Source organism: Mustelus asterias, chromosome X (assembly GCF_964213995.1).
Source record: "Mustelus asterias chromosome X, sMusAst1.hap1.1, whole genome shotgun sequence".
Classification (NCBI taxonomy): domain Eukaryota; kingdom Metazoa; phylum Chordata; class Chondrichthyes; order Carcharhiniformes; family Triakidae; genus Mustelus; species Mustelus asterias.
Genome location: NC_135834.1, coordinates 9,743,089 through 9,761,638, shown reverse-complemented (window position 1 = coordinate 9,761,638; position 18,550 = coordinate 9,743,089). Strand labels below are relative to the sequence as shown.

The following is an 18,550-nucleotide window of genomic DNA, read 5'->3' as shown; positions in this document are numbered from 1 at the left end:
ATTTTCACAGTAACTTCATTGCAGTGTTAATCTAAGCCTATCTGTGACTAATAAATAAGCACTTTATTTTAAAAATAAAGGGTTGCAAAGGGCTCTGGGCGAGGGGTGCGAAAGAAATGCTAGACTTTTGCTTTGCTGGTTTTTAACATCATTATGGGATGGATCTCTCTTCCCCCCAAAACACACACACACTCTCCTCTCTCCTGCTGCTCTGCTATTCCACACGTCTGGATGTGCTGATTATATTCACGTTTGGAATTAAGATTTACCAATTGCCCCCCCCCTCCCCTCCCAATTCAAATCAGGGGCACCTGCACACATGACAATCTCGAATGATTGTATTAATTTACCACCCCCACCAAAGAAAGAGGAAGGGGCACATTTTCATTAGCATTCTGTGTGATGAAAAAAACAGATTGGGAATTGGGATTAGATGGGATTGCAGGACATAGGGAAATAGAAGGAGAGCCGAGGCAAACACACACACTATGTGAGCTGCCTGTCTCCATTTCCTCCTGTGTTTCGGCTTGTACAATCTCCTGGCCCCCCTTTATTTAAAAAAAATGATTATTTTATGATTACGTTCCTTGCTCGTCGGAGCCTATCTGGGAGCGAGTATTGCCAGCTGATGAATGCGAGGAGCCTGTCATTCATCTGAACCAGGAGACACTTAAAACAGGGGAGCTCTCCAATGCTTCGAGCGAATCCTATATATACACACACACACACACACACACAGCAGTGAGACTGGGAAGAGCTCTCCGCTTGCTCTCTCTCTCTCTCTCCAGTGATCGCATCTTGGCTTCCTGGGTTTTTTTTTGCTTCCCTGGATTTGTCTGTTTATTTCTCTCCTGCCTTTCCTGATCGCCCCAGGTTCTGCCCAATGGACCTGAAGGTAGAGGAAGATGCGGGGAGCACCCAACCTTCCAGCGTCCAGGCTTTCGCCACAAGCTCCACTCTGCACGGCATCAGCCACATTTTCACCTACGAGCGCTTCTCCTTCAGGCGCGTCGTCTGGACCCTGGCTTTCCTGGGCTCCCTCTCCTTCCTGGTACACGTCTTCGTCCAGAGGATCCAGTACTACTTCGAGTACCCGCATGTCACCAAGCTGGACGAGATCACCGCCTACAACCTGACCTTCCCCGCCGTCACCATCTGCAACCTCAACGAGTTCCGTTTCAGCAAGATCACCAAGAACGACCTGTACCACGCCGGGGAGCTCCTGGCTCTGCTCAACAACCGCTACGAGATCCCCGATCCCTACGTGGCCGAGAGGCACGTCCTGGATGTCCTAGTGGAGAAGGCCAACTTCCGAAACTTCAAGCCCAAGCCCTTCAACATGAGGGAGTTCTCCGACCGAGCTGGCCATGAGATGAGGGACATGCTACTGGACTGCAAGTACAGGGGGGAAGAGTGCACCCATCAACACTTCAAAGTCGTGAGTACCTCCTGCAAAGGAAAGTTCTTCCTCAATTCTGTGTAGTCAGTTGCCAGGGATGTGTGTCTGGAGGACTTGCCAGAGTGAATGGAGGACAAGTGTTTGGAGGTCCAGGTTCTAAGAATGTGTTTCTTGGTCTATGCCATGCCATCTTTGCAACTGAATGGTGGTCAGTTGCTCAGAAAGATACCAGGGATGTGTGTCTGGAGGACTTGCCAGAGTGAATGGAGGACAAGTGTTTGGAGGTCCAGGTTCTAAGAATGTGTTTCTTGGTCTATGCCATGCCATCTTTGCAACTGAATGGTGGTCAGTTGCTCAGAAAGATACCAGGGATGTGTGTCTGGAGGACTTGCCAGAGTGGAGTGAATGGGGACAAGTGTTTGGAGGTTCTAAGAATGTGTTTCTCGGTCCATCGTTGAACCATCCCATCTTTGCGACTGAATGGCTAAGTTAGAAGCAATGTTTTCTCTGTTATTATTATGCTGGTTGCTTCTCTGTCGAAACCTGTGATTGGAACAGAATATTGCTTGGATATCTCTAAAGTCCGCAGATGGGGACTGACGGGTGGAGGGGGAGACAATGATTTGTTCCCTGTGTCTAAACTGTTGTATACCTGTCGGGAAGCAATCCCTGTGGAGACCCTCTTGGATGGTCTTGAGTTGTTGACTTGCCTGCTGAATGGTGGCATTGCAGAATTGGACAGGGCCTTGTGGAGGGTGGGAGGAGCAGAAGAAACTTAGAGAGAGCAACAGTTATACGTGAAAGTATTTCGAATGAGGTTGATGCCAATTATGGATTGTAGTCTTGTACACGGGCTTTTGAGACCTTCCTTTATTTTTTAAAAAAGGGGAAATAAGCCACAATCATTGATGCTGCAGTACTCTTTTGCCTTAGATGCAGAATGTGCCGTTCAGATCTATCTTTCCAACTCAACGCTGAAATTTGCTGGTTAGAATAAAATGTATCTGGCAATAATTCCTAGGAGGAAGTGTAATGTATAATGTGGAGTGGCGGGGGGGGGGGGTGGTCTTATGTTCAAAGTGAATTGTGCTTTGCAATCCTGTATCGAGCAGAAATAATACTGTCCTGTTAACACTATCTGTGAGATGCCTCCCCTACTTTGTTTCAAACAAAAACAAATGTGTGCAAACAGCAGTGTGCCAGTTCTGGTGCTATGCTGGTTCTGCTGTGAATCACGCTGATAGAAACGGCTTTTCCGCCAAACTTGGACGTGACCTCAGTCGGGGATTGACAGGAGTCCTGTGTTTACATGCTGCCTAACATGAACCACACATTACAGTTTTGGTATATGAAGAAATGGCAAGAGCTTTAGAAGCATAATTGTCACAAGTAAACCACGCTTCCCTCTGCGTGGGCTTCTTACATTTTGGACGCGGAGCACTGAATCTGTTCCATTTCCATTTATGAATTAAGTGAGGTCTCTAAATTCAAGGCGTGCTACATTTCAAATCTCTCCATCCTAAGTACTATTTTTAAGTGTCTGATCTGTGCAGTCTATTTCATGTCAATTATCAACCGGCTCAATTCATTTTGACACCAGGCAGTGGACTGTTGAAACTGCTCATAGTTTTTCAATACCATTTCATAACAATAATAAGCAAGGGAGAAATTCGTACGCTTTTCATTCTCCAAAGATCCTGCTTACCCAAAGATCCTGCTTACCCTATCTATAGGTAAGCAAGTGTACTTTGCTATTGGGTGCATGGCTAAGAGCGAGGAGACTGAGGAGAGATGTGTGTGTCAGAGAAAAAGCAATGAATACGAACACCTAGACTGGACTTCCCTGCTAAAGTCACCGATCAAAGTACAAAGATATTTGTGGATGGGTCGCTCATTCCACCAGTGGGTTAATACACCGAAAGTTTCCTCCCTCGATCCCAGGCAGACACTTGATGCAATTTCTTAATTCAGGTTTGGGGGTTGCTTAGTTTGCACTGAGCACAAAACATATCGTTACTTCAAATTCGGAGAGATAGACTTGCCAGCTCTCCAGGGTTGCCCTGAAGTCTATAGAAAATAAAAACCGATCTGTAGAATATTGGGGAGAAGGAAGAAACCCCCCAAAAATGTTTTATTTTTAAAAAAATCCGTGAACACATTTATTAGTCTTTAGAGTACGGGATTGTAGAAAAAGGATGATTTGATTGGCATTCAAGGATCATCCATTCAACTGATGCAGAGTGTGTTTGCTTTGCAGTGGGTAGGAGGATGCAGGACATTATGAGTCTGGCCATGTCTTTATACCAGTGGGGGGTGGTGTGGGGCAGGTGGTTGGAGGCAGCAGCAAGTCATGTGATGGGGGTCACTTACAAGAAGAGGTCTCACCAAAGTTGGCAACCCTACTTAGTGGCCATGGTGCAGATTTTACTGTGACCCCTCACCTTTATTGTATAGGCCTGTCTGATGAATGAACCATTACAGGAGCACAGTAAAGGGAGCTTTACTCTACGACTGCTCTCCACCTTCTTCTGCCTGATCAGGGCATTGGCCGATGCAAATGTGCGTCATCCTCTGTACTTTCTCATCTTGACAAGCATGAACCGTTACTCGCCAAAGGCTCAGCAAGTTAATATAGTGCACATATCAGGAAAGTCTCAGGTTTGGTCCAAGGTTTCTGCTGGGTTGGCGGAGCTCAGCTGGCGCAATGAAAGTGGCTTCAGCGCCCCTGGGTCAGGAGAAGGGCAAACAACCAGGCTTCCCACTTCACTGAGCGAGTTTCGCTGGATGCGCACATGTGGATAGAGGGTGAGAACAGGCTAGATCTCAGATATGATGTTGCCTGCCGCCCCATGGTAAATTAATCTGCCATTGTCCACTGTATGGGCTCATGTATGAATAATGAGAACTCGAGGGGAGTACCACAGAGTTGCTGAGGCCTATGGAACTTGGTCACAGCAACACCAGAGATGGCAACATTGGCGAGCACTGAAACTGGGGAGGGGCTGAATCACCAGCAAAGACATGAAACACCTTCACATCCCAGTAGTTAAAAAATCTCATCACCTTCAGACGTAAATCCGGCTGCTTTGATTTCGTTGTTAGAAACTCATAATTTTAATGAGCAGGCTTGAAGTAAAATGTAAAATGTTACTGAAGACGTACAATGTCATAATTGCTAAAAACAATTGCAGAATCTGTGAAGAATGGCTGATTATCAACAAAGGAGATGGTTGGCAGTGCAATTTAATGTGAAAAAGACTGTTTGGAAACACATAAGGGAAATTAAATAAGCAATACATGGCCTTTATAAATTGATGGACACTTGGTTCCTTGAAAAACAGCAGATGCTGAATTGTGACGATAACATTGCGAATAATTTATAACCACAATGATCAAAATAGAAAGTATAAAATAATAAAATGATTGCACAATTATTTCAGCGTACAAATAGCTGCAATAAGTTGGAAAATGCAGGCCTCCTTCATTTACAGAGTAAAAATGAAAGGTCCACTGCACTTTTCATTTTGGATTAAAGTCCAGAGATCGGATGTTGTCAGGTTAAGTTCATTAAATTCTCAATCATTTGCACACTATTTCTGAGTTTTGTACAGTAAGGGATTGGGTTGTTTGTCGTCTACATCTTATTTGTGGAGTAAGATTATTACTGCATCACATCCACAATTCCATCGTAGATTTACTTGTGTGTGGTTGTGACAAGAGATGGTGGCGTTGGGATGTGGGAATCAAGAGGTTTTTTTTAGTGAAGGCCAGACAGAGCTTTTTCAGCCTTTCAGCAAGGGAACACATATTCAGTTGTTTGATTGTGTCAGAGTAGCTTTGGTATGCATTACTTGGGATCAATTTCAATCCTCGTTCCTGAATGCTTTGTCTTAACTTTGCAAAACTGCACCATGTAAATCAAAAAAATATATACTCTGAACAATGTTAACAAAGCAGTACTTTAGTCTTCCCCCCCCCCCCCCTCAATACAAGAATCACATTCTGAATGCATGCATTAGAGGATTCTTGCCCCGTGCATTCCACAATAACACAAAATAGCACTCAATGTCCTGTATTGCATGGTACTCAAATGATACTTCACAGGACATAACAGTACCAGAGATTATGAATATTGGAATGTCTCTTTACAAGTGTTGAACATGGTTTGTGTTGATAGGAACTCAAGTGCGGATAATTCCATAAATGGTATATGCTTGATATCGAAGACGGACTGCAAGTCTAAAGTGAATCATGCAGTTCATTTAAATTAGCCAGCAGTTGGCAATAGGCTATTGTTGGAGATTTTGAGATTGAAGGCAGGTTGGAAGTAAGCTGTGCAAGATCCTGAAATTTCACCAGTAATATTTTTATCTGCTCGAAGGGACACTTCAGAAATGTTGTCATCTTTTTAATTTGAGGTGGTTGTATCATGGAGATGGCCGCTTGCGCTCCTGTGTATCATTAGGGAGAAGGTGAACTTTCTCCGTCCTCCCTATTACTCCAACAGAAGCAAGTGAGGCTTATACTGGAAAGTAACCTATTTAAATGGTGAATGATGTGCACCTACTGTCCTTTTCATCTCATGCAAGAATAAGGGCAAAAAGTTAACATGAAGCAGACTGTCTTTGAAATGTCATTTTTATTTTTCTTCTCACCTATCTTTCCCCACTCCCCTGCGATTATACCTCTGCAGGGACTTTCTTAAGATGCAGTGTTTGGCCTGCTCTGACATTCAATTCAGCTCTTAGATGCTGCCACTAGGAGGTGCTGTTGCGGTATGGGGAGCTCCCTTATCTTTCCGAACACTCTTCATTGCAATTTTCTGTTTCCCTGAGTCCAGCGTTTAATAAATAATCTGAGACTGGCCGTGAGAAAGTGAAGTGGCTGTTTCTTGTTTTATATTATATTTAAAATAATAAATGCCTCTGGGGATGTCATTTCATTGTGCAATAGTATCGTGCAAAATCAGATGAAATTTCAGAGGTAATTCCCCTGTTGAAAGTAGACAGGTTAACATCTCTATTCAAATAGAAGACAAAGGAATGCCATAGGTATACAGTAGGTGTTTTCTGACTAATATCACATAGAGCAACTTTAATCAATTTGATAATATTCATGGCCAGTGGAAGATACAAGTCTGGGGTGCATGGAAATTCAACAGGAGAATGTACTTAAAAATATATATTTGCAGTGACTCCCCGAAAAGGACACTGGAAGTCATTTACCCTTCTTTTGAAAAACAAAAGCCGTAAAGACTGGAATACAGTTGTAATGCTTGCTTAAAATTGTAATTGGCTCATACATCACAAGGGACTGGTTGTTAGAGCACATGAATCACAGCCAGTGTAGCCTTAAAACATAATATTGTCAATTTATCAACCAGTCACCGTTAACTTAAAAAGGCAACAACCAACTTTCACAATCTTTTACTGTGTCAGTTAAGTTAGCATTATAGAAACAATGTAACATTATCAAAGCACGTACATGCTTCTTTCATGAAGTTATTATTCGTTGGTTTGGCTGGAAGCCACCTGGTCAAAATAAAGCAGTGATGTTATTGAACGAGAAGTGCTATTTTGTTTGCGAATGAACTTTGTTCTGTCGTGCATTTTCTGCATGTCACCTTTGTAATCCTGTCCGCCAACTTGAGAAATTTTAGACAGCGATGTATCGGATACTGTGGTAACTGGATGGTAGCATTTATAAAAAGTCAATGTGATAAAAACACAGAGGATGACCGAGGCATATTATTCTTGGAGTTATCGCAAATTCAGCAATGCATTGATAATGCAGGGAACTGTGCATGCATCTTCCAGCAGGATGGTAACCAGGGTTGTATGGTAACCAGGGTTGCATGGTAACCAGGGTTGCATGGTAACCAGGGTTGTATGGTAACCAGGGTTGTATGGTAACCGGGGTTGTTTGGTAACCGGGGTTGTTTGGTAACCGGGGTTGTTTGGTAACCGGGGTTGTTTGGTAATCGGGGTTGCATGGTAACCGGGGTTGTATGGTAACTGAGGTTGTATGGTAACTAGGGTTGGAGCACAGAGGTGCAGAGATCAAATATTGCATCCCAGTTAACTCAGCATGATCCCAGTTGGATCCCGGAACCTTGCCGGTCAGTATCATGCAGGGCACGGCATTTACTCATTGGGCCATTAGAGGAGTTAAATGTTGCACTTTTATGTTTGTTTTAAGGCCTGACGAACAACCCTGCTGCAGCTTACAAAGAGAACATTTGTATAGTTTGAAGCTTATAGCTTTTAACAAGGCTGCAATCAAACAGTTTAAATTTGCTTCTTTTTTGAACCTGACCTGCAATATATTTTAAAACCTGCATCTACAAAGCATTACTTCTTGTTATCATGCTTTTATCACACTTTGGGGGGGAATTTTCCCGTCCCGTCCACCATGGGAATCGTAACGGCGCGGACCATGCAAAGATCTGTTGACCTCGGGTAGGATTTTCCGGTTTTGGGGCGAGCGCAGCTGGAAACTCCCGCCCAGTGTGTCAATTCTTTTGCCTGTGCCCTGATAAAATGCTGATAACATTTATAATGGGAACTACCTATGTAAACATGTCACACTGTAATTACATCTTCCCATCAGTGGTGGCGCTGTAGTACCTCAGGTTTGTGTCTCCCAGCTCCTCAGCCAGCCAACCATCTCTATTTCCCAGCTTTCTGAATTGCTGACGTTTTGCTAATGAATGATAAATACGATCGAATAAAAAATATTCCATAAAGATGAGGGCAGAATGTATGACCTGAAAGTAAGAGCTCAGTTACATTTCCGTATCCTGGTTCAATTAACCCCCTCCATCAAATATGACCTCTTGTGTTTATGGAAAGGAAGAATCTGTGAAAAATTAGTATCCACGTACAATTTATCCACATTGCTAATGGTTTACAATAAATATGAATGGGGGTTATCTTTTTGTACAGAGATTTCTTTACAACATGTTCATTTCAATTCAGCTTCTTCTGACGCGTGTTGCTGTCTTAAAGTTCCACGACAAACCTCCACAGCTTTCAGCAATATCTGCAGGCTTGCTTCCAAGTATCTTGAGATAAATGTGAATATTGTAAAGTCCTTCCATTATCCTTTGAAACATTCTCTTCTGCCCTTCAATCATAAGAACAGTTTCGCTATCTCTCCGATTGCTTTCCTTTTGTCCATCCATTTGAATTGTTGCTTACATCCCTTTTTAAGGCACTTGGTGATGATTTGGAGACTGTAATTACTGGCTGTGGATGCCAGACTATTTGAAATTCCATTAAGAGACAAAGAGAAGAAAAATCACACTGGATGTTGTAAAATGGTTGATAACTTATCTTATGACAGTCAATTGGATATTTAAGAAATGTGTGACTCCAGAGGTTAAAACGTGGGTTTTGCATATCATAATAGCCAGGAGGAGGCAATTCTGATCGCAACTTCAGGGTGTTTTATCACTCTGCGTTAACTGCTGTTTTAATAATTACAAGCTTTGCTGAAAAAAGAGGCATGCTGTTGAAGCCTTTTGTCTTGCATTCATCAGGACAAACACAAGAATGCCAAATTTCAAAGCGAACATCAATTTATACTGCATGAGAAAAGGCTGCTGATTGATTGGAAAATTAGCTCTGAATGGTCGTGACTTTGGCATGTCGAATGCGCCAGGGTGCTATACTTTTGTTCCTTCAGAAAAAGGTGCAATGTCTGGACAAATTTATTTTGCCTGCAGAGAACAGCTCCCTGCGTATGTACATGTGTAGCTTGTAACAAGCGTACGTAAGCTGCGTTGCAAACCCGACTGTTGATCTCAAATTGGTTGTTCGTCCTGATGAGTGCAAGATGAAAAACTTCAACAGCATGTGTCTTTTTATTTCACAGTGCTCAAGTTCTGAACGCCCAAGTAAATATTTGAATATTTGCAAGCTTTCTTCGAGTAGTGTTGGCGGAGGTGCCGGGAAGGGGGAGAGGCGGGGGGATGTTGCGGGGGGTGGGGGGGGAGTGGTGGGCGGGGGGGTGGCAGTGCATAAGCTAATTAACATAGATTAAGGAGCAACCTGTTGAATATCTAGAGGCGTAGGAACTTCATGCAAGTCATGTTCATCCTTTGCAATTAGCTGGAGTGTCCCCTAGTATGCTAGTAGGTTGTGTTTCTTGGCGAAACAGTTCCATTGCTGCCACATATGCTCTGTTCTTTATAATCAGTCTACGTTTGGCTTGAGGGGCCAGTTTGTAATTTGCTTGCTAGCTACTTCTTGCTTTGAAGTGACCTGAGCATCCAAGCTGAACATGAAGTATTGAATAGAACTTCAATGTTAGATAGCTGTTACTAATTGGAGGTGGGGAAATGTACTTTCTTCCTACACACTATGTCCCGACGGTCGTACATACAGCATGCTGAGTGATCTGGTCGTCCATGTCTAATGGATATTCATGTTTGCCATTTGGTGCGATCTTTAGTCCACCTCTCCCATTGCTGCAACGTTTTTATTAGTCTTTGAGGAAAATGTTCTGGAGCTGCATCCTCCAGAGGATCAGGAGGAGGCCGTTTAGTCCTCTGAGACTGTTCCACCATTCAGCAAGATCATGGTTGATCTGCAACCCAGCTCCAACTGTGCCACAAGTGGCTTTCCCTATGGGAATCCTTCAATGTTTTGAGTTGATTGGAAATTGGACTAATGGTGAGATGACAGGCAGGACTAGCTGCACCAGAGACATTCTGTGCCCACCCATCCACCTTTCCCCCTTCCTTCCATCAAGAGATAAAGGTACAGCAAGGCCTTGTCAAGAGAAGTAATGCTTGAAGAGACTTGGGGCTGGATTTGCAAATGCTGATGAGGCTGGGACTCGGTGTGGGCACAATTTGGAATACACATTCCCAGAAGCCGTTTTAGGATCTCAGCGCCTCCGGAACAGTTTTGGATTTTCGAAGGGTCAATGGTGCAGTTGGGGGGGGGGGCGCGGGTTGCGGAGAGGGAGGTGGTAACTGGTTTGCTGCCAATTAATGGCCCATTAAGCTCCTTTGTAAGCTTGTTCAGGAGCTGGGGCATTGTAGAATGCAATTTTCCAAGCTGATTCCGGCATATATGAACAGTCTGGTGCACGTTAGTGCAGTGCACAGATATCAGGTTCATTACATGGCCAAAGAGAAGTTCTTCCTCTGATGGTTTATCAGGCCCTTGGGGTAATCTGCACTCAAATGTGCACTACATCACTTGTCCTGGCGTCCTCATTATGAATCACTTATGTCCCTGCCCCTCTGATGAGCTGCCTGTACAGACCAGTGAGGCAACGGCAGCCCCCAACATGGCTACCGTCAACCTTTATCGTTGGTGACGGACAGGCAGCTCCCACCTCCTGGAGGCGCTTGGAGCCACTAATTGGGCATCAAACCTGCCTCCTGCCCAACTAAGGCATTGATGTTCCAAGATTGCGCCATATAGGTGACAGAGCTGATGTGTGGGGTCAGGACCAGAACTTATTTGGATGTCAGGTTCTCAATCCCACCTTGAATTCTCATGGCAGCAACCCCAATGTTAGAGTATGTTGGATGAAGGCCTGACTAACCTCAATATGGGATGATTCTTTAGTGGTACCCCAATTACAGTATTTCAAGCTTAAACTGATAATGTAGGAAGACACTGGAAGGGGACTAAAGGCCAGTGCCCACCAAGGTGCCATCGATCATATCTGCAGGCCTTGGAATGTGGTAAGATACTGACTTTACAGACCAGCTGACAGCTGGATGTAAAGCTGTGCCAACTGCCGCTAGGATCCCTGCAGCAAACCTGCACCTTGGAGCTGACACTGCCAGGGGCCATAATGGCTAACTGAGGCCTCTCAACCTTGCCTTCATGCCCTTTCAAGCAGGTTGCACTGCTGCTTTATTGGGATGGGGCCCTGGAGTAGCAAATGGCACCACTGTCATCACATCAGCAGCACTCGAATAGCGGTTTGGGTGCTGAATAATGGGCTGCCCTGACAATTTCCTGCAAATTGATTTGATTTATTATTGCAACATGTATTGGAATGCAGTGAAAAGTATTGTTTCCTGCGCGCTATACAGACAAAGCATACCGTTCATAGAGAAGGAAAGGAGAGAGTGCAGAATGTAGTGTTACAGTCATAGCTAGGGTGTAGAGAAAGATCAACTTAATATTTGATTTGATTTATTATTGTCACGTATTGGGAAACAGTGAAAAGTATTGTTTCTTGCGCGCTATACAGACAAAGCATACTGTTCACAGAGAAGGAAAGGAGAGAGTGCAGAATGTAGTGTTGCAGTCATAGCTAGGGTGTAGAGAAAGATCACCTTAATGCAAGGTAGGTCCATTCAAAAGTCTGACAGCAGCAGGGAAGAAGCTGTTCTTGAGTGGGTTGGTACTTGATCTCAGACTTTTGTATCTTTTTCCCGACGGAAGAAGGTGGAAGAGAGAATGTCCGGGGTGCATAGGGTCCTTGATTATGCTGGCTGCTTTTCCGAGGCAGCGGGAAGTGTAGACAGAGTCAATGGATGCGAGGCTGGTTTGCGTGATGGATTGGGCTACGTTCTTTTGTAGTTTCCTGCGGTCTGGATATCTTTCCCCTTCATTAGGGCCCACGTTTCTCCCCATTCAACCTTGGTAAAGGCTGCTAATGGGTTGAAAAGAGCTTTGAGTCTTTCCAAAGGCCAGAAGAAGTTTTGTCACCAATTGTCAAGTGTTTGCAGGCTTTTACATTTCTCTATTGTCATTATCAGCCTCATTCACAGGAGTTACGTGCGGAGCTGCAAATATCTCATGAGCTTTGCACTAATTTCTCACCATTTGGGAGGAAACTATAACCACAGCTGCAAACCTTCCACAATGTTGAAATTCCTTTATTCCATTTTAAAATAGATATGATCCTATTTATTTTAAATGAGTTATTACCTCTTAACTACCAGACTAGGGATTTTTTTTTAATACAACTGTGTCTCCTAATCCTTGCCTCTATTTTTAGAATTGTAACATTTTGGCAGCCCATGAAAGCAGAAATGTCACTGTCGAACTTATAATAACATGGGGATTTGGAGATGGCTTGTTCCCTTTTACTTTAAAGGCCCCTATTCACATTCACGGCAAAGCAAATGCATAATGTAATTGACTTTATGACACAGTCGCTTTATTCTGCGCAAATGGATGCATAATCTGAATATAAAGTGAGAGCGCTGGCTAGCTATCAGCAGAATACAAAATAGTAATCCAGTCGAGAGGTTCAACAATGTCAGAATCTGCATGCACATAGATTGGTTTGCGTTATGGAGCAATAAGCCTCAAGTGTTGGTTCATTAACTCACCTAAAAATATAATATATATTGATCTAGCATATCTCCTGCAATGTTGCTCTTGGTAGGCCAGTGTGTGTGCTGTCTTATGAGGGCAGGAGTGGTTTACCAGGTAGAACACCATGTATTCTGTTGCTGGAGTCGAGCTGTGTGTCCCTTTAAGATGGCAAAGTGTGATTACAACTGTGCTGCTTTCTGAGATTCAATGCTGGGGGCAATAACAATAATTACTGTGTTTACCCCAGTCCAACGCCAGCATCTCCACATTGCAATAACAGGATCAGGCTGCATCAGAGTCGAGGAAGTGCAGACATTCTGGCTTCAATATTGGGCGTGAAAGAAATTTGTATTGTAACATGTGACATCTGGAGTGTCAATGTATTGTCCTCTTTAATATTGTTCCCTGCCAGTATCAGTCAGAAAATACAACAGTGTCTCCAATCTGTTAATTAGCAAAGGTTTCAACCCATTCAAAATAAGTGGATTAAGACCTCCATGAAAGTAAGAGGAATATCACACAGACGCATTCAGTGTTCATCTCCAATTATCTGCAGCAGTAACTTGTCTTATATTTTCTGAGTGTGTCTGTTTTCTATTGCTGCAGGGTGAAGTGGAGTCTTAAGCAATATTAAGTTTGTTATCTTGCTACTGCACTAAGCCAGGTTTACATTGACAAAGAAAACCCAATTAATTTTCCCTTGCATTTTATGTGAACATTGGAGACAGTGGAGAGGCAGGCCACAAGGCGGGTCACTCTGGGTCGTAGAGCTCTGAGTTATGAGGTAAGGTGGAAGCGACTTTACACTTTTAACCTGTAACAAGTCTCACGACGCCAGGTTAAAGTCCAACAGGTTTGATGAAGGAGCAGCGCTCCGAAAGCTCGTGATTTCCAAAGAAACCTGTTGGACTTTAACCTGGTGTTGTACCGTTCATAGAGAAGGAAAGGAGTGCAGAATGTAGTGTTACAGTCATAGCCAGGGTGTCGCCAAATCTGTAAGAAATTGCATGAAAGCATTGTTAGAGAGTTTGAAAGAGTTAGAATGAAGTTTTAGAAGCAGAGAACGAGAGTAAAAGATAGAATTAGAAGGTACGCTGGGCACAGCTTGCAAGAAGTCGCCTTGCTCCGGTGCCATCTTGGAATCAATCTTATAAATGGTAAGAGTATGGCAAAGGGCCACAGGTTCAAACTAGTAAAAGATAAATTTGGGATTGATGCTGGAACTGATGAATGAAGGAACGTGTAGGGATTGCTCAATTGAAAAGAGTCCAAGATCGATCTGGTTCACCTTTTACCACCCCCTTAGTCAGACCAGACAATGATAACTGAGTTTTTGAGTCATCATAGTCATCAATTTCTATCAGTTAGATTCTGGGAAAGGTTCACTGGCCTCATTTGAGGGGAGCAAGATAGCTCTCGAGATGACTGGAGGGCAGTGGGTTGGTGACTCCTCGCCACGACCTGGTGATGTGATATAAATGTGGTAACACTGTAGGGAAGGTGCAAAAGAGGCTCCAAGACGTCCTTTTCCGACCTTGAGGGACACTTGTGTGACCTTTTGGGACACTTGTGCTTTGGCAAGAAGGTTCACACGTCTCTGAGTTTCTCCTGGCTGCCAGTCCCTCTCCCAGCAGATCTGGTCTAATGGGCGATCACTGCCTCCCCACGCTCAGGCCTTCCATTTAGTATTGCAGTCAGGTCCCGATGGCATTATTGGAACCCAAAGAAGGACCCTCGCTGCCTCTCAGGCAGGACAAGAAGGTAGTAAGTAACCGACATTATGTTAACTGCTCCCCCTCTACCCTACCTGGCTTTAGCAAGCAGTTGGGAAATTAAAATTGTCGCCCAAAACTTGCTCAATTAGTAAGTACATTGTGCAACCAATCCTATTTATTCTGTCGATCATTATCTGGTCGTAATGTATGTACAAATACTTTTGAACAGAAGTGAGCACAGAATCCTTGTTCTATTGATGTGCTGGCCAATGTTTGGCTTTGATTTGATTTGATTTATTATTGTCACCTGTATTGGGATACTGTGAAAAGTGTTGTTTCTTGCACAGTATACAGACAAAGCATACCGTTCATAGAGAAGGAAAGGAAAGGGTGCAGAATGTAGTGTTACAGTCATAGCTAGGGTGTAGGGAAAGATCAACTTAATATTTGATTTGATTTATTATTGTCACATGTATTGGGATACAGTGAAAAGTATTGTTTCTTGCGCACTATACAAAGCATACAAAGGAACTGAAGGCACTGTTGCTAAGTTTGCAGATGATACAAAGATATGTAGAGGGACAGGTAGTATTGAGGAAGCAGGGGGGCTGCAGAAGGACTTGGACAGGTTAAGAGAGTGGGCAAAGAAGTGGCAGATGGAATACAATGTGGAAAAGTGTGAGATTATGCACTTTGGAAGGAGGAATGGAGGCATAGACTATTTTCTAAATGGGAAAATGCTTAGGAAATCAGAAACACAAAGGGACTTCGCAGTCCTTGTTCAAGATTCTCTTAAGGTTAACGTGCAGGTTCAGTCGGCAGTTAGGAAAGCAAATGCAATGTTAGCAGTCATGTCGAGAGGGCTAGAATACAAGAGCAGGGATGTACTTCTGAGGCTGAATAAGGTTCTGGTCAGACCCCATTTGGAGTATTGTGAGCAGTTTTGGGACCCATATCTAAGGAAGGATGTACTGGCCTCGGAAAGGGTCCAGAGGAGGTTGACAAGAATGATCCCTGGAATGAAGAGCTTGTTGTTTGAGGAACGGTTGAGGACTCTGGGTCTGTACTCGTTGGAGTTTAGAAGGATGAGGGGGGATCTTATTGAAACTTACAGAATACTGCGAGGCCTGGATAGAGTGGACGTGGAGAGGATGTTTCCACTCATAGGAAAAACTAGAACCAGAGGGCACAACCTCAGGCTAAAGGGACGATCCTTTAAACCAGAGATGAGGAGGACTTTCTTCAGCCAGAGAGTGGTGAATCTGTGGAACTCTTTGCTGCAGAAGGCCTTGGAGGCCAGGTCATTGAGTGTCTTTAAGACAGAGATAGATAAGTTCTTGATTAATAAGGAGATCAGGGGTTATGGGGAAAAGGCAGGAGAATGGGAGTGAGCAAAATATCAGCCATGATTAAATGGTGGAGCAGACTCAATGGGCCGAGTGGCCTAATTCTGCTCATATGTCTTCTGGTCTTATGGTCTTATATTTCATAGAGAAGGAAAGGAGAGGGTGCAGAATGTAGTGTTAGTCATAGCTAGGGTGTAGAGAAAGATCAACTTAATGCGAGGTAGGTCCATTCAAAAGTCTGACAGCAGCAGGGAAGAAGCTGTTCTTGAGTCGGTTGGTACGTGACCTCAGACTTTTGTATCTTTTTCCCAATGGAAGAAGGTGGAAGAGAGAATGTCCGGGGTGCGTGGGATCCTTAATTATGCTGCCTGCCTTTCCGAGGCAGCGGGAAGTGTAGACAGAGTCAATGGATGGGAGGCTGGTTGGCGTGATGGATTGGGCTACATTCACGACCTTTTGGATTTCCTTGCAAATTCATATCAGTCTCATAAATGCAGTCATCCGTGACCTGGCGTGCACGTGGATAGTTTTAAATGAGGTAACTTAGGGATGCCTCACTTCAATATCACAGTCCAATCGACCAAAAAGGTATCCCGAATTGGATAGCAGTGAAGCTCGGCGTCCGGTAAGATGTGAACCTGAACCCCCGGATTGTCAATTAGGACTCCTCCCAATCCTTCCACTGCTAAATCGAAAATGTCATCTCTTCAATCAGTCGTTTGACTTTGTGTTTTTTGTACCTTCCTCCTTCCTAACCCACAACACGACACATCATCCAGCTTTCAGCTGGTTTTGTGCATCACTTTCAGTGATGGGCTTGAACTGGGTGCGTGCTTCAATCAGCCATGTCTGCTTCACTTCCCCCAGAACATTCTAGCACAGGAGGCACACCCCATTGTTATTTCCGCTCTATACTTTCTGCTGTTTGAGCTTCGAGTTTGATTGTCGGAAAACATATTGATATGCAAAGCGTCGTTACATTTAGGGAATGCAGTGCCACAAGTGGCTATTGAAGCTGAACTAACCTCTGCATTGAAGAGGCAATCGGGACAAAATCTTTCATGGCTACAGTGAAATGGGTCTGGATTAGACACCTCTGATACTGGGCAAGCCCAGGTCCTGTGCTGAAGACCTGTTTGTGCTATCTTGGCTAGTTCCTTCATTTAAGGCACCTTAGTTCTCCTTGCTGCTGTTCTTTTTTTAAAGTAATTCTCCAGTTCCAAAAACTCAAAGTGTAGGGAACGAGGGGTGATAGGTTATCGGGGCTACAAGGGGTGCAGATTTGAGGTTGCCACCAGATCAATCATGGTCTTATTAAAAGACGGAGCAGGCTCGAGGGGCTGAATGGCCTACTCCTCTTTGTTCGTCTGTACCATTCTGCCTATCCCACAGACCAGGTATTCTGCATTCCTACTGCAACTGACTCCAAGGGGGTCTTTTCCCGTCCCGCTCGCCATGGGAATCGTAACGAATGGGGGGCGGGGGGTCGGGGGGGGGGGGGGGGGGGGGGATCATGAAAAGCTCCGTTGACCTCGGGTGGGATTTCCTGGTTTTGGGGCGGGCACGACTGGAAAATCCCACCCCTAGTTCCTGTGGACAGATTAGTGTCGCCGCAAATTTTAAAGTAAAGCTAAAGTTTATTTGTTAGTCACAAGTAAGGCTTACATTAACACTGCAATGAAGTTACTGTGAAATTCCCCTAGTCGCCACACTCCAGCACCTGTTTGGGTCAATGCACCCTAACCAGCACGTCTTTCAGACTGTGGGAGGAAACCGGAGGAAACCCACGCAGACACGGGGAGAATGTGCAAACTGCACACAGACAGTGACCCAAGCCGGGAATTGAACCCGGGTCCCTGGCGCTGTGAGGCAGCAGCACTAGCCACTGTGCCGCCCCATTTTACGCCAGCTTCCTCGTGGGGCCATCTCACACTATTTTGCTTTGACACCACACGGACTGTGAACTCATTGCTGTGTCGAGTGGCTTTAGAAACCGCTCAAGGGGTCCATTCCCTGGCCTTGAACTGAAATCACTTGAGTATGGGGCTTCTCTCCTTGCATAGATACCTCTGAACATCATTCTGACACAGAGGTCCAGCCCGGCGGGAACCAAATGCTGCAAGCAGTGTTTCGTCTGGCTGTAGCCTAGACTGAGCTGCAGTCTGTCTCACTGCTAAGTGCACTTATACTATAACTTCGATGAAATGTATGAAATTTCAGTCAATCTGGCTATAACGTTTCCAGTCACTGTTTCAATACCATGTATAGCTCAGCAAATGCATGAGACACAAGTGAATCTTCCCTTCAGTCTTACCACAGTTATCTCTTTTAATTGACCATTCTTTTGTTCCTGTATTTGAATTCCAAACATATCAATATCTCTCTCTCTCTGTCTGTCTCTCTCTCTCTCTTTCTCTGTCTCTCTCTCTCTCTCACTCTCTCTCTCTCTCTCTCTTTCTCCTTTCTCTCTCTCTCTCTTTGTCTCTCTCTTTCTCTCTCTCTCTCTGCCTCTCTCTCTCTCACTCTCTCCCTCGTTCTCTCTCTCTCCCTGTCTCTTTCTCTTTCTCTCCCTCTCTGTCTCTCTCTGTCTCTCTCTCTCTCTCTCCCTCTCTTTCTCTCTCTCTTCCTTTCTCTCTGATCCCACACCTCACTCTGCACCTATTTCTCTCTTGGCCCTGGTGTTTGGTGGGCACCAGCTGGTACAGCAGAGAGATATTTGCTTCAGGGCATGCATCCAGCACTCTGGCAACTTTTATGCAAAGGTGTGCTGCGAATCCTCGCCATATTACTAGA

General features: G+C 44.3%; 1 protein-coding gene across 2 annotated transcripts in view; it reads left to right on the top strand.

Moving 5' to 3' along the window:
• The first annotated feature begins 883 nt into the window (after window positions 1-883).
• LOC144481903 (acid-sensing ion channel 1-like) overlaps window positions 884-18,550 on the top strand; it is a 1,161,333-nt gene continuing 1,143,666 nt past the window's right edge. For both annotated transcript variants that reach the window (XM_078201068.1, XM_078201069.1), the window contains exon 1: window positions 884-1,438. In XM_078201068.1, the coding sequence (XP_078057194.1) occupies window positions 884-1,438 (555 nt within the window). The remainder of the gene's footprint in view (window positions 1,439-18,550) is intronic.